The sequence below is a fragment of the Hemiscyllium ocellatum genome, chromosome 17, assembly GCF_020745735.1.
Source record: "Hemiscyllium ocellatum isolate sHemOce1 chromosome 17, sHemOce1.pat.X.cur, whole genome shotgun sequence".
In the NCBI taxonomy this organism is placed as follows: Eukaryota; Metazoa; Chordata; class Chondrichthyes; order Orectolobiformes; family Hemiscylliidae; genus Hemiscyllium; species Hemiscyllium ocellatum.
This window is the reverse complement of record NC_083417.1, coordinates 64,623,277-64,648,719: the sequence shown is the minus strand read 5'-3', so window position 1 is coordinate 64,648,719 and position 25,443 is coordinate 64,623,277. Positions and strand designations below refer to the sequence as shown.

The 25,443-nt window shown below is 43.0% G+C and overlaps 1 protein-coding gene across 1 annotated transcript in view; it reads right to left on the bottom strand.

Annotated features, from left to right (window-relative positions):
• The window catches only part of LOC132824016 (endonuclease/exonuclease/phosphatase family domain-containing protein 1-like), a 65,901-nt gene extending 40,689 nt beyond the window's left edge, over positions 1 to 25,212 (bottom strand). Inside the window, exons 1-2 of the mRNA XM_060838245.1 lie at positions 25,051 to 25,212; positions 394 to 1,249 (exon numbers count right to left, since the gene is read on the bottom strand). Coding sequence (XP_060694228.1) covers positions 394 to 1,235 — 842 coding nt within the window. The 5' untranslated portion in view covers positions 1,236 to 1,249; positions 25,051 to 25,212. The remainder of the gene's footprint in view (positions 1 to 393; positions 1,250 to 25,050) is intronic.
• Positions 25,213 to 25,443: the final 231 nt, after the last annotated feature.

The window sequence follows — 25,443 nt, the reverse complement described above, 5'->3', positions numbered from 1 at the left end:
AAATCATGAGGGTCTAGATAAGTCAAGGTCTTTTCCCCACGGTAGGGGAGTCCAAAACTAGAGGGCATACTTTTAAGGTGAGAGGGGAAAGATTTAAAAGGCACCTGAAGGCAACTTTTTTTTCACAGGGTGCTGCCTGCATGGAATGAGCTGAAAGAGGAAGTGGTGGTGGCTGGTACAATTGTAACATTTAAAAGGCATGTGGATGGGTACAAGGATAGGAAAAAGGTTTAGAGAGATAAAGGCCATAATACTAGTTCAGTTTAGGAAACCTGGTCAGCGTGGACGAGTTGGACCCAAGGCTCTGTTTTCGTTCTGTATGACTCTAAGTGGCAACTGGACCAAATAGTCAGAACTAATGTAATTCTGCAAGCGAGTGAAGTTGTGACGAACCCATTTTCCAGCAGTGTCAAGCAGATGACTTCCCTCACTCCCGGATTATTGATCTTGTCCAACGTGAGGCTGTGCAGGTTCCAAGTGCCAATACGGACTACCTTCCTCCCGTCAAAAGTCCCAGTGAAGGCCTCCTCAGCTGGGTTCCAAACCGGAGTGAACCGATCGCAAGTGCCGTGGCTCAGGCTGAGGTCCTGCAGGCTGTAGTAGGAGGACATTGGTTTGGGCCTGTCGCCCAGCCGGGCACACGAATGGGAGGGAGCCAGCCTGGGAAAGGAGACGCTGAGTTTGGGTCTGATCGCGCTGAGCAGAGGCCCGTCCAGGCCGTCCACCTGAAGCAGGCCGTCCACGTGCTTGAAAGGCCCGTGCAGGGCGCGGTAACGGACGATCCGCTGCGCGAGATCCTGCGCGATGCCCAGCGACGCCGCGAGCTGCTGCTCCGAGGCGACGTTGACGTCCACTCGGGTGGAAGACAGCAGGTCGAAGCTCGACAGGCCGCCCACCGGCTGCCAGGAGCCGCGGCTGCTCACGCAGACCTCCGGCCGGATCTGTTGGAGCCTCGCAGCCCCGACTCCCGGCGCCAAAGCCATGTCCTCGACTTTGCGGAAGCCCCCGATCTTGTGGCGGTAAACCACGACGTTGTGCGCCAGGGTCCGGTTGATGCCCTGCAGGGTCATCAGCTCCTCCTCGGTGGCCGTGTTGATGTTAACCCGGTTGTAGGAAGCGTCCGCAAAGCTCCACGTCCCGCTGAGGTAAGGCCCTTGGTTCCGCTTTCGGCCCTTCAGGTGCGAAGGCCTCGGCCCGTACTGCAGCGGCTGGTGGCGGCTCAAGTGGTAGCCCATTTCACTTGGTCTTCCTGTAGGAGAAAGGCACCGTCATTCCTTTACACTCACCAACAGCAGGCACAGCACCCACTCAATTGGCCAATTCTAAAAGCAACTTTGGTTATATCCTAAGCAATTGCTGGACCTGGCAAGGAAACAAAGAATTGACAGTGAATCAGTGCACAAATTACCCACATGCCCCTTCCAGTTAAAAGCAGTGATACAAGGCACGAGTTCTCCAGAGCAGTGAAAAGTGACTAAACCATCTCCACACTGTCAGTCCAGAGACCCAGGTAATGTACTGGGGACACAGGTTCGAATTCCGCCGTGGCAGATACTGGAATTTGAAAGTGAGGAAAATCTGGAACTAAGAGTCTAATGGTGAACTGTGAATTCATTGACTGATTTTGCCAACAAAAAACAATCTGGTTCCCTAATGTCCTTTAGGGAAGGAAACTGCCATCCTTATCTGGTCTGGAGTCCACACCCGCAGCAATGTCATTGACTCTTAATTGCCTCCTTTTTTAACATTATTCATGCATGGGATGCTATCTAGGCCAGCATTTATTACAGTTAATGTTGCTGAACCAAAAGACCTCGAGCTGCAAGTTTATGGTTCCTTGAAAGTGGACTCACAAATAGACAGGATGCTAAAGAAGGCATTTGGTACATATACCTTCATTGGTCGTACGTGTACTGGATATTGGACTTGGGATATCATGTTGCACTTTTGGAATACTGGCCTCAGTTCTGGTCTCCCTGCTATAGGAAAGATATTGTTTAATTCGAAAGGGTGCAGAAAAGATTAACAAGGATACTGCCAGAAGTGGAGAGTTTAAGCTACAGGAAGATGGTGAATGGACGGGTTATTTTTCCTGGAGTGTCAGAGGCTAAGGGGTGATCTTATAGAGGTTTATAAAATCATGAGGGGCATGGAGAGGGTGAATAGCCAAGATGTTTTTCAGGGGTAGGGGAATCCAAAACTAGAGGGAATAGATTTAAGGTGACAGAGGAAAGATTTTAAAAGGGACCTGAGGGGCAACTTTTCCACAGAGAGGGTGGTGTGTATGGAATGAGCTGCCATAGGAGGTGATGGAGGTGGATACAATTACAACATTTAAAAGGCATCTGTATGGGTACATGAATAGGAAGAGTTAGAGGAATATGGACTAAAGTCTGGCAAATGGGACTAGATTGGTTTAGGATATCTGGTCTGCATGGATGAATTGGATCGAAGGGTCTGTTTCCGAGGTATAACTTTATGACACTATGAACTCAATGAGTCTGAAGAGTTAATAAATCAGTTAGTGTCATGATTATTAAGCAGACTAGCATTTTAGTCCAGGCATATTAATTAATTGAATTTTAAATTTCCCCGTCAGTCATAGTGAGATTTGAACTCATCTGTGAAGTAATAATTCAGGCTATAGATTACCAGAACAGTAACATTGATACTGTCCCATTGTTGTTCCTCTGGTGTTTATGTCCAACATGCCACTTGAATAGAAAACTAGTACGACTTGAAATTTTGGCTAGCGATGACAGAAACCACTGATTGCATTGATTTTTCACATTTGATACTGCATTAAACACTAGGATTGAGCAAGGGCATAGGGTGGAGTGTCCAACAATGGAGGTCTGTAAAGATTAGAGCCGAACATGGAGCAAATTAAAACAAAAAGGCAACTGTAGAGCCGAAAAGGCCTTTAGCTACAATTAGAGACTAGAATCTAAACAAATCAACTCTGTAATTGGAGCTCTCCTGTTACCTCCCCCACCCTACCACTCCCAGCTGAACAGTTTGCAGGTTAAACCTCGAGAAGACAAGCCCTTAATGATAGACAGTTTGCAATTAAAACTGTAGTTGGTCTCAGGGGTATAGTTTCCCTCCAGTTGGATGCACTCACAATTGAATTAATAATCTTGGCGCCCTGTGACAGAGAAGAATTGGGAGCCTTCCATACTTTCTCAATCACCTGCCACGCCTCTGATGCATTCAAATATAAATTCACAGTAAGAAACTGCAAAGTAGTAAGCTTACATCCCACATTAACAATAATATTTTGTTGCAACAGTTACAAGTGATTTATTCATAAGCCCATGCATTAGGTTAACATTTCCACATCAGTCCAATCCAGGCAACCAATCACAAGAACCGAAAAAAGATAGATCAAATCAAATGAAGGTTTACTCCATTTCGAGTCAAATCTTTAGTTTGGTGAAGGCCTACCTCTTGATATTTTTTTCCACTTAATTTAAAATTGTTGTTAATGTACCAAACACTCCCCACCACATAAAAGCAAAGTTTTGAGGATGCTGAAATAAAAGCAGAATGTACTGGAGAAACTCAGTAAGTCCGGCAGCATCTGTGGAGAGGGAAACAGAGTGAATGGTTTGAATTCAACGACTTCTTCAGAATTGAATGGGGCGAAATGATTTTATTGATGTTGTTGTTGGCAAAGGGGAGGAGTGGTGTTTGGAACAATGGGTGAAGGTATCCAGAGCAAAAGAAAGAAGTGAGTGCCAATGATAGGAAAGGAGTGATGTCAATGCAAAATAGGTGTTAATAATAGCTAACATTAGTCAAAAATAGGTTGGCTTTGCTGAGAACAAACCATGCAAACAAAATGTGGGGAGGGGTAGATGTAATCTAAATGGAGGACAGTGTTGATGGTCAGAAGTTGTTGAATTCGATGTTGATTTCCAAAGTGCCTAAACAGAAAAGAAGGTATCATTCCTCTGGCTTGTATTGGGCTACACTGAAACACTGAGGCAGAAATCATAGCACAAGAGCAACGCGTTCCATTGAAATGGAAATTTGGGGTCATTTTTACAGACAGAGCACAGGTGTTTGGCAAAACAGTCATCCAGTCTGCATTTGGTCTCATGAAGGTAAAGGAGACCGCAGTATGAGCAACAAATGCCATAGATTAGATCGAAATAAGTATAAATAAATTGCTATTTCACTTGGAAGATATGTTTGGAGTCTTCGACAGTAAAGATAGAAGAGGAAAAAGGCAAGTGTTACACCTTCTGCAATTGCATGGGAAGGAGCTGGGGAGGGACAGGACTAGGAGTGATCGAGGGGTACACCTGGGTGTCATAGAGGGAATGGTCCCTGTGAAATGCTGTTAAGGGAGGGGAAGGGAAGATGCACTTGGGGATGGCAAGCTGTTGGTTTTGGTGGAAACGGTGGAGAACCATCTTTTGAAAATGGAGAACATGAGGGAGAAAGTGAGGACAAATTGATCCCTATCATTGTTCTGGGAAGGTGCCAGTGCCGAAGTATTATAAATGGCTCAGGAGTTATGCAACCCTTTGTCTTTAGTTGAAGGTGATGGAGGACATGGTGGTGCTTCTGCTGGAAATGGAATCTTTTGGAACAGATGTGACTGAAGTGGAGATACTAGGAGAATAGAATGGAGTCCTTGTTGGAAGAAGTAGGTGCAGATGTGCAACCAGAGTAAGTACGGGAATCGGTGAGTTTTTAAGGGATATCATTGGCCATCCTATCCCCAGAACTGGAAACGAAATAAAAGAACAGAGATGGACCAGGTGAAGGTGACAGGGTGGGATTTTGAAGCAAAACTCTCAATTTATTCCATTTCCAGACAAGGGTGCAGCACCGATAATGTCATAGGCATACTCAAAATAGAGTTGTAGGTGCGGGCACGAGTAGGATTGGAACGATGATCTTTCCATTTGCTCCACAGAGAGACAGGTAAAGCTGGGACACGCGGATAGCTGTAGCTACACACTTGTCTGTGAGGGAGTGAGATGAGTTAAAGAAGAAACTGTTCAAACTGAGAACAGGCTCAGGCATTAAAGGAGATAATGGATGGAGACTGTGTAAATCTATCAAGGATGGCAGAGCTTTCAAACCGTCCAGATGAATGCACATCCATGGTGAAGTTCAGTGGGACAGGCTAAAACAAGAAGGCAGATTACTACATAAATAACTATAAATTGGAAGAGTGCAGCAGGACCTGGGTGTCCTTGTCCATCAGTTGCTGAAGGTGAGCATGCAAGTGCAGCAGGCGGTAAAGAAGGTAAATGGTATGTTGGCCTTCATTGCAAGAGATTGAGCACAGGAGCAGTTCTATACAGGGCCTTGGTGAAGCCACACCTAGAATATTGTGTGCAATTTTGGTTTCCTTTACTGAGGAAGGATGCTTTTGCTCTCGAGGGAGTGCAGCAAAGGTTTACGAGGCTGATTCCGGGGATGGCGGGACTGATGTATGAGGAGAGATTGACTAAGTTAGGATTGTTTTTGCTGGAATCCAGACGAATGAGGAGGGAAACTCCAAGACATATAAAAAGGGTAGATGCGGGGAGGATGTTCCTGCTGACGGGTGTGCCCAGAACCAGGTGTCATGGTCTGAGGATTTGGGGTGGACCGTTTAGGATGGAGATGAGGAGACATTTCTTCACCCAAAGAGCGATGAACGTGTGGAATTCATTACCACAGGAAGTATTTGATGTCAAAACATTGAATATATTCAAAAGGCAGCTAGATATAGCACTTGGGGCGAATGGGATCAAAGGTTATGGGGAGAAAGGCTATTGAATTGGATGATCAGATATGACCATGGTGAATGGTGGAGCAGGCCCAAAGGGCTGAATGGTCTCCTTCTGCTCCTATCTTCTATGTTTCCATGAACCAATGTGTCTACCAGGGCAGTGCTGTTTATGGATTTTGGGAAGGAGGTAGAAGTGGGCTGTGCAGGATTTCTGGAAGGTGGGGAGAAGATAAGTCCATGGCAACCCTGGAAACAACACCTTGACATTCGGCAGTGGGGTCATGATCCGCAGGGGGACATAAGAGGAAGTGGCTGCGTGTTGGCTCTCAGCATTTGCAAGGGTGGGGGGGGGGGCATTGTGCCAGATGACAATAGCACTATTCCTATCAGTAGGTTTAATCACAACATCAGGGTTAGAACTGAGAGAATTGAACCATGTTCAGACAAAGGTAAGTTAGAGTGTGTAAGGGGAGCAAGAAAATATGTCATGTTGACAATTCCCCTTGACAGAGATCAAGTATAAAGGTCCAGGGGAGTGGAAACCTGTTGGAGAGGGCTCCTGTTGAAAGAAATGGGCACAGAGGCAAAGAGAATGGAAAAAGAGTTTAACATCATCTTGTGCGTGAAATGCAATGAGGTTGGGGACAGAAAAGAGAAAACTGAATTCTTTACTGAGCATTGATTATTCAGAGAGCAGAAGGTTAAAGGGCTCCTCTGCACACATTCAGTTAGGTACGTGTAACATCTTTTTTTCTGTTTTGGGGAGTGGTGGGGGAAGTAGTGAAAGATTACCCTTATAATCAACCCAATGAACCAGGTCATGAACACCTTTTCCATGGGGACTAAGTCTTGGGATATGGGACTTGAGCTTGGGAGTTTCACGACATCACAACAGTTCCGGTAGAGTTCTGCTGTGCTGCTGTTAAAGTATAATTAGATCTTCCCAGTTATTGTTTTGGCTCCAACTTGTGGCCCTACATTAGATGGCTGTAATTCAAATGTTAACCAGATGGTGGGGAGAACAGGCTGGAATTCTTTCCCTGTCTCTGTTGTGGAAGCACTATCACCACGAGGACAGCAGCAGCTCAAGCTGAAAGCCCATCAGTAAAATCCCATCATGTAAATGGCACAGGAACCTGAAGCTGTCAACACAGGCCATCCCTTTAACATATATTGTGTTGCTGTACTAAAAGATTTAAAGGGACCACACACTTAAGTGAAATGTCAATGCACTTCAAAATAAACTAGAGAGAATTATGCCAGCACCAGCACCTTGCCAGGACAAATAGGGGAACACCATCAATGGAATCTTGCCAGCATATCCAGAAACTATAACTACCATTTTAATGGCTATAACCAAAAGGCCCAATATAAATCTAAGCCAGTTGCTTTGCAATCTGTCGCTGGCTTTGGTCATGTTTTGGGTTTGGATAGACACTCCTATGGAAAGCTTGTAAAGCCATTGGGTTTTCTGGGCAATGTATTCACTCAGTTGCTGAACTCCCACACATAGTGAATTGGTTCCTTTGAATGATGAGATAGGAGACACCTTTAGACAATGCTGACCATGTCCGTTGGATACCTGATGAAATGGTTCCCAAGTGCTCTCATGCAGGGAGTCACTTCAGAGAATTTTTACATATCAAACACTCACGGATGACAATGAAATAAATGAGGAGGATTGCTTTTCAGACTAGAGACTTGCGACCAGTGGTGTATCACAAGGATCGGTACTGAATCCACTGCTTTTTGTCATTTATATACATGATTTAGATGGGAATATAGGAGGGATAGATAAGTTTGCAAATGACACCAAAATTGGAGGTGTAGTGGACAGCGAAGGTAGTTACCTCAGATTACAACAGAATCTTGATCAGATGGGCCAGTGGGCTGAGGAGTGTTTAATTTAGACAAATGTGAGGTGCTGCATTTTGGAAAGGCAAATCAGGGCAAGAGCAATACACTTAATGGTAAGGTCCTGGGGAGTGTTGCTAAACAAAGAGACCTTGGGGTGCAGGTTCATAATTCCTTGGAAGTGGAGTTTCAGGTAGATAGGACAGTGAATAAGGTGTTTGGTATGTTTGTCTTTATTGGTCAGTGCATTGAATATGAGGATGGAAGGGCATGTTGCAGCTGTACAGGACATTGATTAGGGCTCTTGCGTGTCGTTCTAGTTTTCCTCTTATAGAAAGATGCTGTTAAAGTTGAAAGGGTTCAGAAAAGATTTACAATGATGTTGCCAGGGTTGGAGGCTAAGCAGGCTGGGGTTGTTTTCCCTGGAGCGTCGGAGGCTGAGCGGTGACCTTATAGAGGTTTATAAAATCATGAGAGGCATGAATAGGGTAAATAGACAAGGTCTTTTCCCTGGGGTGGGGCAGTTCAAACCAGACGGCATAGGTTTAAGGCAAGAGCAAAGGATTTAAAAGTGACCTAAAGGGTAACTTTTTCCACAGAGTGCGGTGCCTGTACAGAATGAGCTTCTTGGAGAACTGGTGAAGGATGGTACAATTACAGCATTTACATCTGGATAGAGGGACATGGGCAAAATGCTGGCAAATGGGACAAGATTAATTTAGGCTATCTTGTTGGCATGGACGAGTTATACTGAAGGATTTCTGTGCTGCACGTCTTTATGACTTTATGACTCTAAGTGCCATGATGTGGGGAGTCATTTTAATGAATTTGTACTTATCAAATACTCACAGATGACAATGAAATAAATGAGTCGTGAGTATGGTGCTGGAAAAGCGCAGCAGGTCAGGCAGCATCCGAGGAGCAGGAGAATCGACGTTTCCAACAAAAGTCCTTCATCAGGAATGACTGATGAAAGGCTTTTGCCTGAAACATAGATTCTCCTGCTCCTCGGATGCTGCCTAGCCTGCTGTGCTTTTCCAGCACCACACTCTCAACTCTAATCTCCAGCATCTGCAGTCCTCACCTTCGCCTAATTAAATAAATGAACCAGCTCATTATTTAAGTTGCTGATTGAGAGAGAAATCCTGGCCAGGGCATTGGGGTGAACTATCCACTTTTTCATGTTGTAATGTGGGATCTTTTACATTAATCCATTTAGTTTAAAAATACATCACTTTCAACAATACAGCCATCCCTCAATCCTGCATAGAAGCGCCAACCTAGATTTTGTTTAAGTCTCAGTAATGGAGCAGGAGCTCACCAACTGAGAATGTTTAAACTGCATTATATGTTCACTTTGGGAATGGAGTACTAGATGTCTTCATGATAAGAGTATGCACATTGCAATTACAACCCAGGATTTTATCATACATTATTTGTTTTGTCTAAAATGTGAGAGTCTGTGAACATTGCATTATCACACAAATCTGCATGTGTTCAAGTGCTGCTTTATTAACTCAGCTACTATAACCACATATTAAAGGCATTGGAACATAGATATAGTGCAGTAAAAGATGTAAAATTCAGACAACAGCCTCATGGCAGACTGATATTGAAGGTGAAGTCACATGTGATGTGTAGTCAGTTGCTAAAATGGTTACAAAACTGACTTGGTCATAGAAGACGCAAGTACCAATAGAAGAGTGTTTTTCTGTATGAGGATCTGTGAACAGTGATGTGCCACAGGGATTGATGTTGGGATTGCTGTTGTTTGTAATATAAATGATTTGGAGGAGAATATAGGTGGTCTGATTAGTACATTTGTGGATAACACAAAGATTGGGGAAGCTGCAGAGTGAGGAGATTCCGGGGGATACAGCAGAATATGGATAGGCTGGAGACGTGAGTGAAGAAATAGCAGATGGAAATTTAATTTGGACAACTGTAAGGTGATGCATTTTGAAAGGTTTATTTTCAGTTTCAAGAGCAGTTACAGAGAATTGTGAGGATGATACTACAGGGGGGAGTGTGATCATCTATGTTAAGCTCTTGCTACAAGAAGCAGCAACACACATGATACAAAAGCAAAAAATGCAGCAGTAGGGAGCGCAACTGGCAACCTCCATCAGCTTGTAAACTTGACAACTTTAGTAAGTTCATGGATCGATCAAAGATAAACTGTGATACTTGAAAGAATCAACAATAATTCTATCTGGAATAAACTGTTTCTTGAGATGCTAGGGAGGAAGACAAGCTGTTATACAGAGACTGAAAGCAACATGTGAATTAACCATCCCCAGTAAGAAGCAAGATGAACCAATAATCTGCTTCCTGGCAGAAAGGAGATAACAACTGCTTCAACACCTGCTTTATAAACTGGATACTTTATTGCCACAAAGCACAAGGATTGCCTGCAGAAGAATTTAAGGAGCTAATTGTAGGCAAAGCTGTAATTTAAACAAATAGCTAATCCTGATTGAATCAAAGAACAGGAGACCTACTTCTGATACTGAAGGCAAGTTACACACTTGAGGTCTCCGAAAGAATAACCTATGCTGGGGAGGAAAGAATCTACTTTAATATCAATAATGTCACACCATAAATGTGAAAAAGAGAAAATTGCATAAAAATCAAACACTAGAAAAAGTTAGTAACAGAACTTTGAACAACAACACTGTTGTTCAAATATCGAACCCTTAACACTTCCAGAGTCAGATCCCATTGGTGAAATCATGGCCAGATTCCATCGTTAATTGGGTAAGAGCCAAGATCTGAGGCTTATTTTGGTTGCTACATGCAATAAACTTCAAGTCATTGTTTCAGTACTTGATTGTCTGTGAGATTTCTTAATATGTAGCCGAATTAAAGGCGATTTGTGGTGAGTTCACCCACAAGCTGCAACCCTTTCTCGGGATTACAATCTAGTTAATGGACATAAACAGGCTCATCAGCACAACAGGTTTAGGTTGGTGTTCCTCTCATCCCTCTTTATCTGACATCATGACCATATCTTGTTATATAGAGGTCCTCAGACACTCTTCCTTTTCTAATTACTGTTTAAGTTTTACAAAGGTATTATATTTTCAAAAGAGCACTGAATATATATATTTGAAAATGATGAATTTACAAGTTTATAGAATTAGGGCTGGATAGGAAGTTTACAGAGATAGACTAACTCTGTCAGGAGCAACTACAGACATGATGGGCCAAATTACTTCCTTCTGTACTGTAAAATTCTATGACTCTAGTCCCTCTGCCGTCGCCTCCCTAATTTTCTCTAATATACATGGAGACAATCTGTCTACAGTAGGGTTTTATCTTCTCTAATTAATTTATCAATTCTTTCCATGCTTCCTAGCTGTGTTTTTATATCCTTTTAGATCTCTTTTTCTAATGTTCAGTCAACCATGGTAGTTTCCCTGATAAGTCTCTGGGCAAAGTAATTATTTAGTACTCAGAGCATAGAACATTACAGCTCAGTACAGGCCCTTCAGCCCTTGATGTTGTGTCGACCTGTGGAACCAACCTGAAGCCCATCTATCCTACACTATTCCATTTTCATCCATAATGACCACTTAAATGCCCTTAAAATTGGTGAGTCCACAACTGTTGCAGGAGGTGCGTTCCATGCTCCTACTACTCTCTGGGTAAAGAAATTACTTCTGACATCTGTCCTATATCTATCACCCCTCAATTTAAAGCTTCCCTGATGCTAGCCATCACCATTGGAGGAAACTCCTGCCAGCAGTTCCGGGAGTTTATCTTACATAGTTCATAAGACCATAAGACGTAGGAGTGGAAATAAAGCCATTCGGCCATAGAGTCCACTCCGCCATTCAATCATGGCTGATGGGCATTTCAACTCCACTTACCAGTGTTCTCCCCGTAGCCCTTAATTCCTCGAGACAACAAGAATCTATCAATCTCTACCTTGAAGACATTTAGCGTCCCGGCCTCCACTGCACCCTGAGGCAATGAATTCCACAGGCCCACCACTCTCTGGGAAGAAATGACTCCGCATTTCTGTTCTGAATTGACCCCCTCTAATTCTAAGGTTGTGTCCAGGGTCCTAGTCTCCACGCCTAATGGAAACAATTTCTTAGCATCCACCCTTTCCAAGCCATGTATTATCTTGTATGTCTCTATTAAGTCTCCCCTTAATCTTCTAAACTCCAATGAATACAATCCCAGGATCTCAGCCATTCCTCATATGTTAGACCTACCATTCCAGGAATCATCCGTGTGAATCTCCGCTGGACACGTTCCAGTGCCAGTATGTCCTTCCTGAGGTGTGGAGACCAAAACTGGACACAGTACTCCAAATGGGGCCTAACCAGAGCTTTATAAAGTCTCAGTAGCACAACGGTGCTTTTATATTCCAACCCTCTTGAAATAAGTGACAACATTGCATTCACTTTCTTAATCATGGACTCAACCTGCATGTTTACCTTTAGAGAATCCTCGACTAGCACTCCCAGATCCCTTTGTACTTTGGCTTTACGAATTTTCTCACCATTTAGAAAGTAGTCTATTGCTTTTATTCTTTTTGCCAAAGTGCAAGACCTCTATTTGCTCACGTTGAATTCCATCAGCCATTTCCTGGACCACTCTCCCAAACTGTCTAGATCCTTCTGTAGCCTCCCCACTTCCTCAATACTACCTGCCTGTCCACCTAACTTCGTATCATCTGCAAACTTCGCTAGAGTGCCCCCAGTCCCTCCTAAGCTATCCTATTTTCTGTTTTGTAATTTTTGTATTAATAGGAGTACTTCACTACTTAAAATTCCATGATAACTTGATTTTGTAATTCCTTTTTCGCTCTGCTAATTATGTTTTGCTTTCTGAACCTAATCATATTCCGTTTTAATTTTCCTTTTTGTACTCGGTTCATACATTTTACTTTAGTTTCATCTTATTTCTATCCTGGTGTGTTCTCACTAACTAGGTGTGTTCTTGCTTTTTAATGGGATAGATTTTGCCTTAAGTTCCTTCAATTCTGTGAAAGTATAACAGGCAGCAGAACAGGTGTCCCCAGAGTCTATTTTGCTTACTAATTGTTATTCTGTTTTGGAAACTGCTAAGATGGATGGTTCCTCGGGAGTGTGCATCAAGAGCCAAGTCTGTGGTAGCATGAACGTCTCAACTGGATGGGAGAGGAAGAAGAATGACAGGAGTTTCTAGAGTCAGGGGATAGTCAGACATTTCTCTATCATCAAAAGTAATACAGGATCGTGAGTTTGGGGGAGGGGGTGTGGGGGTGGAATTAGCCAGAAGTTTGGTTCACACTCGTACCAACAAAACAGGCAGGAAAAAGGGATGATGTCCTTAAACCAATTTATTTCTCAATTACTTCAAAATCTAAGAAGCAGGATTTTAAGAACAGTAACCTCAGGATTACATGGGGCAGCATGGTGGACTCAGCGTCATAGAGTCATAGAGATGTATAGCACGGAAACAGATCCTTCAGTTGAACTCGTCCATACCGACCAGATATCCTAAATTGATCTAGTCCCATTGGCCAACACTTGACCCATAGCTCTCTAAACTTTTCCTATTCATATACACATCCAGATGTCTTTTAAATGTTGTAATTGTACCAGCCTCAACCACTTCCTCTGACAGCTCATTCTGTGTGAAAAAGCAGCCCCTTAGGTCCCAATTAAATTGTTCCCCTCACTTTAAACCTATGCTCTCTAGTTCTGGACTCGCCCAACCTAGGGAAAAGACCTTGTCTAGTTATCTGATCCATGTACCTCACGATTTTATAAACCTTTGTAAGGTCACCCCTCAGCCTCTGACACTCCAGGGAAAACAGCCCCAGCCTATTCAGCCTCTCTAAAGAGCTCAAGCCCTCCAATCCTGGCAATGTCTTTGTAAATCTTTTCTGAACCCTTTCAAGTTTCACAACATCTTTCTTATAGGAGGGAAGATTTGCACACAATATTTCAAAAGTGGTCGAACCAATGTCCTGTACAGCCACACATAACCTCCCACCTCTTATACTCAAGGCAGCGACCCATAAAGACAAACATACCAAACGCCTGTTTATTATTCTATTTAACTGCAACTCCACTTTCACGGAATTATGAATCTGCACCCCAAGATCTCTTTGTTCAGCAACACTCCCCAGTACCTTACCATTAAATGTGTTGATCCTGTCCTGATTCACCTTGCCAAAATGTAGTACCTCATATTAAACGCCATCAGCCAGTCCTCGGCCCATTGGCCCATCTGATCAAGCTCCTGTTATATTTTGAGGTAACCTTCTTCGCTGTCCACTACACTTCCAATTTTGGTGTCATCTGCAATCTTACTAACTATACCTCCTCTGTTCACATCCAAATCATTTATTATAAATGACGAAAAGCAGTGCACCCAGCACCAATCCTTGTGACACTCCACTGGTCACAGGCCTCCAGTCTGAAAAGCAAGTCTCCTCCACCACCACTCTCTGTTTTCTACGTTAGAGCCAATTCTGTATCCAAATGGCTAGCTCTCCTTTGTTCAATGTGATCTAATTTTGCAAACCAGTCTACTATTAGCCTTGTCGAATGTCTTACTGAAGTCCTATAGATCACGTCAACTGCTCTGCCCTCAACAATCCTCTTCGCTACTACTTCAAAAAACTCAATCAAGTTTGTGAGACATGATTTCCATGCACAAAGCCATGTTGACTATCCCTAATCAGTCCTTGTATTTCCAAATACATGTACATCCTGTCCCCCAGGAGTCCCTCCAACAACTTGCCCATCACTGATGTCAAGCTCACCAGTGTATGGTTCGGGGGCTTTTCTTACCAGCTTTCTTAAATAGTGGCATCATGTTCATAAACCTCCCGTCTTCTGGCACCTCACCTGTAACTACTGATGATACAAATTTCTCAGCATAGGGCAAAGCAACAACTTCCTTAGCTTCCCACAGAGTTCTAGGGTACACCTGATCATGTCCTCGCCATTTCTTCACCTTTTCTGCATTTTAAGACATCTAGCACCTCCTCCTCTGTAATATGGCCATTTCTCAAGATGTCACCATCTATTTCCCCACATTCTGTATCTTCCATGTCCATCTCCACAATAAACAATGATGCAAAGTACTCATTTAGTATCTCCTCCATTTCCTATGGTTCCACACAAAGGCTGCCTTGTTGATCTTTGAGGAGTCCTATTCTCTCCCTAGTTACCCTATTGTCCTTAATGTGTTCATCCAATCCCTTTGGTTTCTCTTTAACCTTATTTGCCAAAGCCATCTCATGTCCTCTATATGCCCTCCTGATTTCCCTCTTAAGTATAATCCTACTGCCTTTATATGTTTCTAAACATTCACTTGATCTCTGCTGTCCATACCTGACATATTATGGGCGGCACGGTGGCACAGTGGTTAGCACTGCTGCCTCACAGCGCCTGTAGACCCGGGTTCAATTCCCGACTCAGGCGACTGACTGTGTGGAGTTTGCACGTTCTCCCCGTGTCTGCGTGGGTTTCCTCGGGGTGCTCCGGTTTCCTCCCACAGTCACAAAGATGTGCGGGTCAGGTGAATTGGCCATGCTAAATTGCCCATAGTGTTAGGTAAGGGGTAACGTGGGGGTGTGGGTGGGTTGCGCTTCGGCGGGTCGGTGTGGACTTGTTGGGCCGAAGGGCCTGTTTCCACACTGTAAATCTAATCTAATCTAATCTATATTCTTCGTAGAGTCACAGAGACATAGAGATGTACAGTATGGAAACAGACCTTTCAGTTCAACTCATCCATGCGGACCAGATATCCTAATCTAATCTAGTCCCATCCACCAGCACTTGATCCATACCTCTCTAAACCCTACCTTTTCATATACCCATCCAGATGCCTTTTAAATGCTGCAATTGTACCAGCCTCCACTACTTCCTCTGGCAGCTCACTCCACAGACTCACAACCCTCTGCATTAAAATAGTTGCCCCTTTAGTCCCTTTTATATCTTTCCCCTCTCACCCTAAATCTATGCCCTCTAGTCTGGACTCCTCCACTCCAGGGAAAAGACTTTGTCTATTTATGCTATCCATACCTCTTGTGATTTTATAAACCTCAATAAGGTGACCTCTTAGCCTCCGACGCTCAAGGGAAAACAGCCCCAGCCTATTCAGCCTCTCCCTATAGCTCAAATCCTCCAGCCCTGGCAATATGGTTGTAAATCTTTTCTGAACCCTTTCAAGTTTCACAACATCATTCTGATAGGAAGGAGACTAGAATTACATGCAATATTCAAAAGTGGCCTAACCAATGTCCTATACAGCTGCAACAAGACCTCCCAACTCTGATACAGAATACTCTGACCATTAAAGGAAAGCATACCAAACGCCTTCTTCACTATCCTATCTACCTGTGACTCCACTTTCAAGGAGCTATGAACCTGCACTCCAATGTCTCTTCATTCAGCAACACTCCCTAAGACCTTACCAATAAGTGTATGAGTTCTGCTAAGATTTGCTTTTCCAAAATGCAGCACCTTGGCAGGTGGGACTAGATTGGGTTGGGACATCTGGTCGGCATGGATAGGTTGGACTGAAGGGTCTGTTTCCATGCTATATATCTTTATGACCTCACATTTATCTAAAAATCCATCTGCCACTTCTCAGCCCAGTGGCCCATTTGATCATGATCCCATTGTAATCTGAGGTAACCTTCTTTGCTGTCCACTACACCTCCAATTTTGGTGTTATCAGCAAACTTATTAACTATATCTCCTATGTTCACATCCAAATCATTTATATAAATCATGAAAAGCACTGCACCCAGCATCGAACCTTGTGGCAATCTGCTGGTCACAGGCCTCTAGTCTAAAAAGCAACCCACCACCACCATCTTCTGACTTCTACTTTTGCTTGACCAAAACCGCAATTTCACTCGTGATCCAACACTCCCAACATCGAGCAGCCTTGCCTTTCACCATAACAGGAATATACTGTCTCTGGACTCACGTTGTCTCATTTTTGAAGGCTTCCCATGTTCCAGCTATCCTTTTGCCTGAGAACATCCACACCCAATCAACTTTTGAAAGTTCTCGCCTAATACTGTCAAAATTGGCCTTCCTCCCATTTAGAACTTTAACTTTTAGATCCTATCTGTTGTTTTCCATCACTAGTTTAAACTAATAGAATTATGGTCATTGGCCCCAAAGTGCTCCCCCACTCAGTCACTTGCCCTGCCTTATTTCCCAAGAGAAGGCCAAGTTTTGCAGCTTCTCTTGTAGATATATCCACATATTGAGTCAGAAAACTTTCTTGTACACACTTAACAATGTCCTTGCCATCTAAACCCTCAACACTATGGCATTCCCAGTCGATGTTTGTTTGTCGAGTTAAAACCCTTACCATTATCACCCTATTATTCTTGCAAATAACTGAGTTCTCCTTACAAATTTGTTTCTCAATCTCCTACTGACTGAGGTTTGGTCTAAAATATAATGCCAATAAGGTGATCATCCCTTTATTTCTCAGTTCCACCCAAATACCTTCAGTGGACACATTCCAAGCAATATCCTTTCTAAGTACTCCATAATGTTCTCTCTCACACACTCACTCACTCACTCACTCTCACACACACACACACACACACACACACACACACACCCCTCTGCTGTCCCCCATTCTATCCTTCCTATAGCGTGTGTATCCTGGAACATTAGACTGCCAATCCTGTCCATCCCGGCGCTGTGACTATCGATGATACAAATATCGCGGCAAGAGGCCCAGCAATTGCGTCTCACAAAGTCCTGGGGTACAACTAATCAGGTCCTGGGGATTTATCCACTTTTATGTGTTTCATGACATCCAGCACTTCCTCCTCTGTAATTTTTCAAGATGACACCATTTATTTCTCTACATTCTGTGTCTTCCATCTCCTTTTTCCACAGTAAACATTGATGCAAAATACTCGTTTATTATCTCTCCCATTTCCTGCGGCTCCACACAAAGGCACCCTTGCTGATCTTTGAGAGGCCCTATTCTCTCCCTAGTTACCCTTTTGTCCTTAATGTATTTGTAAAAACCCTTTGGATTCTCCTTAACACTATTTGCCAAAGCTATCTCATGTCCCCTATATGCCCTCCTGATTTTTCTCTTAAATGTACTCCTACTGCCTTTATACCCTTCTAAGGATTCATTCAATCTATCTTATATATACTTGACTTATGCCTCCTTCATTTTTTTTAACCATCCCTCAATTTCTTTAGTCATCTACACCTACACCTACCAGTCTTTCCTTTCATCCCAAGAGGACTATACTGTCTCTGGACTCTCACTGGGTTGGCTAACGTGATGCCACTGTTTAAGAAGGGTGGCAAGGACAAGCCAGGGAACTATAGACCAGTGAGCCTAAAGTTGGAGGGAATCCTGGGGATCAGGATGTCCATGTATTTGGAAAGACAAGGACTGATTGGGCATAGTCAACATGGTTTTGTGCATGGCAAATCATGTCTCACAAACTTGATTGAGTTTTTTGAAGACGTAATAAAGAGTATTGATGAGGGCAGAGCAGTGGACGTGATCTGTATGGATTTCAGTAAGGTTTTCGACAAGGTTCCCCAAGGGAAACTGGTTAGCAAGGTTAGATCTCGTGGAATACAGGGAGACCTAGCCATTTGGATACAGAACTGTCTTGAAGGTAGAAGACAGAGGGTAGTGGTGGAGAGTTGTTTTTCAGTCTGGAAGTCTGTGACCAGTGCGGTCGAGTATTTTTTGTCATTTATATTAATGATTCGGATGCAAGCATAAGAGGTATAGTAAGTAAGTTTGCAGATGACACCAAAATTGGAGATGTAGTGGACAGCAAAAAGGTTATTTCAGAATACAATGGGATCTTGATCAGATAAGCCAATGGGCTGAGAAGTGGCAGATGCAGTTTAATTTAGATAAATGCGAGGTGTTGCATTTTGGGAAAGCAAATCTTAGCAGGACTTATACACTTAATGGTAAGGTCCTGGGGAATGTTGCTGAACAAAGAGACCTTGGAGTGCAGGTTCATAGCTCCTTGAAAGTGGAGTCACAGATAGATAGGATAGTGAAGAAGGCATTTGGACAGAGTATTGAGTACAGGAGTTGGGAGGTCTTGTTGCAGCTATACAGGACATTGATTAGGCCACTTTTGGAATATTGCATGCAATTCTAGTCTCCTTCCTATCAGAAAGATGTTGTGAAACTTGAAAGGGTTCAGAAAAGATTTACAAAAATGTTGCCAGGGTTGGAGGATTTGAGCTATAGGGAGAGGCTGAATAGGCTGGGGCTGTTTTCCCTGGAGCGTTGGAGGCTGAGGGGTGACCTTATAGAGGTTTATAAAATCATGAGAGGCATGGATAGGATAAATAGACAAAGTCTTTTCCCTGGGGTAGGGGAGTCCAGAATTAGATGGCATAGGTTTAGGGTGAGAGGGAAAAGATATAAAAGAGACCTAAAGGGCAATTTTTCTATGCAGAGGGTTGTACGTGTATGGAATGAGCTGCCAGAGGAATTGGTAGATGCTAGTACTATTGCAACGTTTAAAAGACATCTGGATATGTATATGAATAGGAAGGGTTTGGATGGATATGGGGCGGGTGCTGGCGGGTGGGACTAGATTGGGTTGGGATGTCTGGTCGGCATAAATGAATTGAACCAAAGAGTCTGTTTCCATGCTGTACATCTCTATGACTCAATGTCTCTGTAATTGCAATGATATCCCAGTCCCATGTTCCCACCCATGCCCTGAGTTCATCTTCTTTCCCTGTGAGGCCTCTTGCATTGAAATAAATGCAGTTTAATTTAATCAGTCCTACCTCGTCCTCTAGTTTGTTCCTGCCTGCCCTGACTGTTTGACTCACCCCTTTTTCATAACTGTACCAGTCTCAGACTGATCTCTTTACTCACTGTCTCCCTGATGCACACCCCCCCCGCGCCCCACCTTACTAGGTTAAATCCTCCCAAGCAACTCTGGCAAATCTCCCTGCCTTTATATTAGTTCCCTTCCAATTCAAGTTCAGTCTGTCCTACTTATGTAAGTCACTTCAACCCCAGAAGAGATTCCAATGCTCCAAAAATGTGAACCCTTCTCCTTGCACCAGCTCCTCAGCCACACATTAATTTGGTCTATCCTCACTCCTTTGTAGCACTGGGAGTAATCCAGATATTACTACTCTCGAGGACCTTCTTTTTAAATTCCTGCCTAACTTCCTATATTGTCCCTTCAGAATCTCATCCTTGCCCCTTCCTATGTCGTTAGTTCCAAGGTGTACAACGGCATCCTGCTGGTCCCACTCCCCTTTAAGGATATTTTGCACTCTCTCCGATCGTGGCTCCAGGGAAGCAACACGCCATTCTGATTTCTTGCTGACAGCTGCAGAAATGTCTGTCTGTGCCTCTGACTAGAGAGTTCCGTATCACAATTGATTGTCTGTAGCCCGATGTACTCCTGGTTACGTTACAGCCAGTCAGCTATGAATTTCACTTTTTGTTAATTTTTCTTAAATTCTCTCTCTCTCTGTCTCTCTCTGTCTCTGTCTCTCTCTCTCTCTCTCACCCCTGCCTGCCTGCCTGCCTGCCCCCCCCCCCCCCCCGTCTTGCTCTCACACACACTGACCATGTGGTTGCTGCCTTTGTTCTCTTACTTTCTTTCAAAGTGCCGTTGTTTAGATTTTCTTTCCCCCAAATTTCCAAAACAACCGAACGGTTTATAAAGTAGTAATTACTGTACCTCATATTTGAGGAAATCACCTCCAACATCTAAAATACCTCAAAAAAGGAGCAGCTCTTAGAGCCACAATACTTTCCTGTCCTCCATCTTGTACTGTTGCCTCACCTTGGGTGACTGACTGTGTGGAGTTTGCACATTCTCCCTGCATCTGCGTTTCTGTCAGGTGCTCTGGTTTTCTCCCATAGTCCAAAGATGTGCAGGATAGGTGCATTGGTCAGGGAAATTGTCCACAGTGTCCAGGGATGTGCAGGCAAGGTGGATTAGCCAAGGTGAATACAGGAATAGGATAGGGGACAGGGTCTGGGTACGATACTCTTCTGAGGGTTGGTGTAGACTAAATGGGCCAAATGACCTTTTTCTGCACTGTAGGGACTCAATGATTCTTTTAAATGATACTCCCAGTGCCACACATTGGTAGAAATAAGAACACGTGGGATTGATAGGTTGGAGAACTGATGTAGGAGGGAGGGAATCAGATTTGTGTGTCATTTGGACCAATTCTGGGACTGATGAGGTCTGTATAAACTAGAAGGATTACATCTTAACAGATATCTTTACAACGCAGTTTGTTAGTGCTGTTGGGGTGGGTTTAAACTAGCTAGTCAGAGGACTGGGAACACGTGGGGTAATGTGAATTGGAAGAAAGTAACGCTGGCAATAGAAAGTCAAAAAGCTTCTTGAAAAACCGGATGACAGGACAAACAAAGCCTCACATCAAGTATGCTTCAAATGTAGAATTATGTCAAAAGGACAAATTTAAGGGCTCTCTACTTGAAGATGTTCACCATTCATAACAAAGCAGATGATCTAAAGATACAAATAAAGGTAAACACATATGAGGGAATTGCAATTGCATAAACATGGCTGCGTGGTGACTGCTGCTCAGAACTGAATATTTAACATTTAGAAAGGACAGATTTGATTGATAAGGCAGTGGAAATTAACTAATAATAAATGATGGAATTAGTAAGGGAAGAGCTCAGATCGGAACAAAAATGTGTGGAGTCTGGGTGAAACTAAGAAACAGCAAGGGGCACAGACATTAGAATCATTTATAGAGCACCAAATAAGAGTGGGAGTGTAGGGGATTCTATTAGTCAGGAGATGGGAAATGTGATAATCATTTTATCTACATACAGATTGGGCAAGCAAGCTGACTACTAAAGCTGAGAGGACAAACTGCTGGATGAGTTTCTGTTACAAATGCAGTATGTTGAGCAGCTGACTAGAGGACAAACTATTTTGGATCTCCTATTATGTAATGATAAAGGGCTAATTAATAATCATGCAGCAAAAAAAACCTTCAGAATGGGTGATCACAATGGGATAGAATTTTACACTATGATTGAAAGTGAGGTAATTCAATCTGAAGCAGGGGTGTTAAATTCAGATAAGGGAAATTATGAACATAAGAGGCAGAATTTGGCTGAGGTGATTTGGGAGATGGAGTGCCATGAAGGTTCACTTGTTACTGGATTGATGGGACTGTCTCATGAAGAGAAATTGGACAAACCATCGCTGTATTCTCTAGAGTTTCGAAGAATGTGATTGAAACCGACAAATTATCTAAATGGATAGACAGGATAGACACAGGTGAGATGTTTACCCTGGTTAAGGAGTCTAGAAACAGAGTCACAATTTAAAACTTAGGATTGATATGAGAAGAATTATTTTTACTCAAAGGGTTGTGAACATTTGGAATTCTTTACCACAGAGAGATGTGGAAGCTCAGTCCTTAAACATGTTTAAGATAGATGTGATGTAGAGATGCTGGTGATGGACTGGATAGGACAAGGTCAAAAATCACACTGTTATAGTCCAAGGGGTTTATTTGAAAACACTAGTTTCGGAGTGCTGCTCCTTCATCAGGTGGTAGTGAGAGAGGAAGACCTGAGACACAGAGTTTGTATGAAAAAGATCAAACATTGATACAACTCGTGCGAACGAATTGAACATACCTAAGGTGGCTCTTAATTCTTTCATCAGTTAAAATGAAAGAACAAGTTTCGATTGATTAATATGCAAATCCCAGAATTTCTTTCAAATCATTTCTGAATACTAGAGACGTAAAAGGGTTATGAGATGGAGTAGGTAAAAGACATTGAAATGTTCAATAATTTATGATTGTATTGAATAGTGGAACAGGTTTGATGTGTTGAAAGGTCTACTCCTGTTCCGATGTTCTTTTGAAGGATTAGAATCTCAATTTTCTTTTCATCAGTGGATCAAAACAAGAAATTATACAATTTAAGCTCAGTGACGAGATAAGCTACCTGGTGAAATAATGACTGAAGTATTTATCAAGTTGAGCTTTTATAATGTATAGAAGGAGAGGCTAGTGGCCAGAAGCAGGTCGAGTTCAGAAGAAGTGGTTTGTAACAGCAGAATGCCTGTTATCTTTTGGCAGGGCAAAAGTGAGGACTGCAGATGCTCCCCATCCCCACCCCATTTATCTCTTCACTCTGGAGGCTTCCTGCCTCTACTCCTGATGAAGGGCTTTTGCCCGAAACGTCGATTTTCCTGCTCCTCGGATGCTGCCTGACCTGTTGTGCTTTTCAAGCACCACTCTGATCTAAAACCTGTTATCTTTTGGCAGATCTGGCCATCAGAACTGGAAGGAAATCTTAATCTGCTTTAGCAGTCCAAGTTGACAAGACATGTAAAAGCCCTGAGATAGACTTATGGTTGAGTGGAACAGGGCCAGCGAGGTATTTATGTGAATCTTGACGAAAGACAGTAGTGGTGAGAATCACTTCTGGTCAATGTGGAGAAATTCACTGAAAGGAAATGCCTGCAACTTCTTCAGTTGAGTAGGAGATAAGACAGGAGTGATTCTTCACTGTGGTTGAGTTTCTGTACAAGAAAGGTGGTTGAATCTTACTTTTTGCTGTTTGTCATGTTTTCAGATTGACTTGTCTATGTAGCATTTACCTAGTCTTGTGTGATAAACTTAAATTATTTTGTTTCAAGTACATTGGCAATCTCTTTTCTCACTCCTTCATGGAGTGTGGGATTTATTGGCTAGCTGTATTTATTGGCAATCCGTAGTTGCCATGAGAAGGTGCTGGTGAGCTGCCTTTTTGAACTACTGCCATCCATTTGCTATAGGTACACTAACAGTGTTATTAGGGAATAAAAACTGAAAGAACTGTGGATGTTGTAAAACAAAAATTGCTGGAGATGTTATTAAGAAGGTAGTTCCAGGATATTAGCCCAGTAAAAGTGAAGGAACAGAAATATATTTCCAAATCAGGACAGTGAGTGTGTTCTGTGACTGACCAAAACGGTAATCAAATTGCATTTTAAAAAAGCCTTACGGTTTATGGAGCCAGGTTTCATTCTGGAGTTTGACTTATCCAGTCTTACCATCAGCTGGGATTATGTCAGTGTTTAAACAGGTAGATCTCCAGAACATGGCTTGTCCTAATCTGACAGACTTGCATCCCAGTGACATAAGGCCATAAGATGTAGGGGCAGAAATTAGGCCATTCAGCTCATCGAGTCTGCTCTGCCATTCAATTCATGGCTGATATGTTTTTCAACCCCATTCTCCTGCTTCCTCCTTGTAACCCTTGATCCCCTTGACAATCAAGAACCTATCTGTCTCCATCTTAAACGTACAGAATGACCTGGCTTCCACAGCCTTCTGTGGCAGTGAATTCCACAGATTCACCACTCTCTGGCTGAAGAAGTTTCTCCTTATTTCCATTCAAAAACATCTTCCCTTTATTCTAAGTCTGTGCCATCAGGTCCTAGTATCTCCTATCAATGGAAACATTTCCTAACATCTACTCTGTCCAGGCCATTCAGTATTCTGTAAGTTTCAATTAGATTCATCCTCATCCTTCTAAACTCCATTGAATAAAGACCCAGAGTCCTTAAACATATCTCATATGTTCAGCTTTTCATTCCTGGGACCATTCTCATGAACCTCCTCTGAACCTGCTCCAGGGCTAGTACATTCTTCCTGAGATAGGGCCCAAAACTCCGCACAATACTCCAAATATAGTCTGAGGGGAAGGGACGTATAATAAAGCAATTGATGCTCTGAGGCAACAATTATAGGACACATTTTCACCTCTACTATTCCTGTACCACCTGTTTGGAGTGATAAAATGACGGAGCATTGCATGTCTGGCAAAACCTATCCCCCCACCCGCTTCCGTGGAACTGGCTGTCAGATTCTCGGAAAAATAAAGGCTGTAAACACCCAGTCATTCAGGTAGCGTCATTAGGGAAATACTCAGCGTTTCAGGCATGAGGAACCGTCCCCAAAACCAAAATTTCGCTATAAATTGGTTCCTACTGGCCTCTGTGCGCTGGAGTGTCATTGTCCCACGTCCCCCTAGCACCTTGATGGAAATTTTGTTTTTTTTAAACAAGGAATGTGCCTAGATTAGCCCGGAATCAAGTAAGGATTAATTCACACCCTCGCCCATGACATTCAGATAAACCAGTCACTGCCGCCAGTGCAACATCAGGAAACTGAGGCACGGCCCGTTTGAATGGTTTTCAACAAAAGGAAGATTTCCATATTCTTTAAAGAACAACTCCAAGGTGCAACTTGCCAGACCTAAACTCTCAGCTCAGAGGGTTCGTAAAATCTGAAATAAGATAAATCCACTTAAATTCCGATAAAAAAAAGTTTTAAAAAAGCCTCTTTCACAAGCTTGTGTTAGAATCAAAACCTCTTTCTCCGCCACTGTGTTTGTAACTTTACCCCAACTCTCCAACCGTTGTCCGGTGTATCAACTGAAAGAGTTACCTGTTCGGTGTTGGTGGGAAAATGACTGCTTCCAGATTTCCCCTCTACTAATCGAGCGATAATTACTTGTAGTGAATGTTGGAAACGCTACAGCTTCTTGCAGAAGGGATCTGTAATGCAATACATTTAGCCTTCAAGCTGACAATGCAGCTGTACAGACCGGTTACCTGTTTGTTTCTCAATCTCTCACACATAGCTTCCCGGGGTGGGAACTGGGAGAAGGTGTGGTTTTGCAAACAACAAGTTGATGTAATTTTCGAGGACACCGCCCCTTACGGCACACAGTCCTCCTCATGGTCCGATTGTTATTTGAACTCAGCGTCAGAATATAGTTTCTAGCTGAATGGCATATCACTGTAGGGTTAAAATGTTGTGCAAAAGGAGGATAGAATC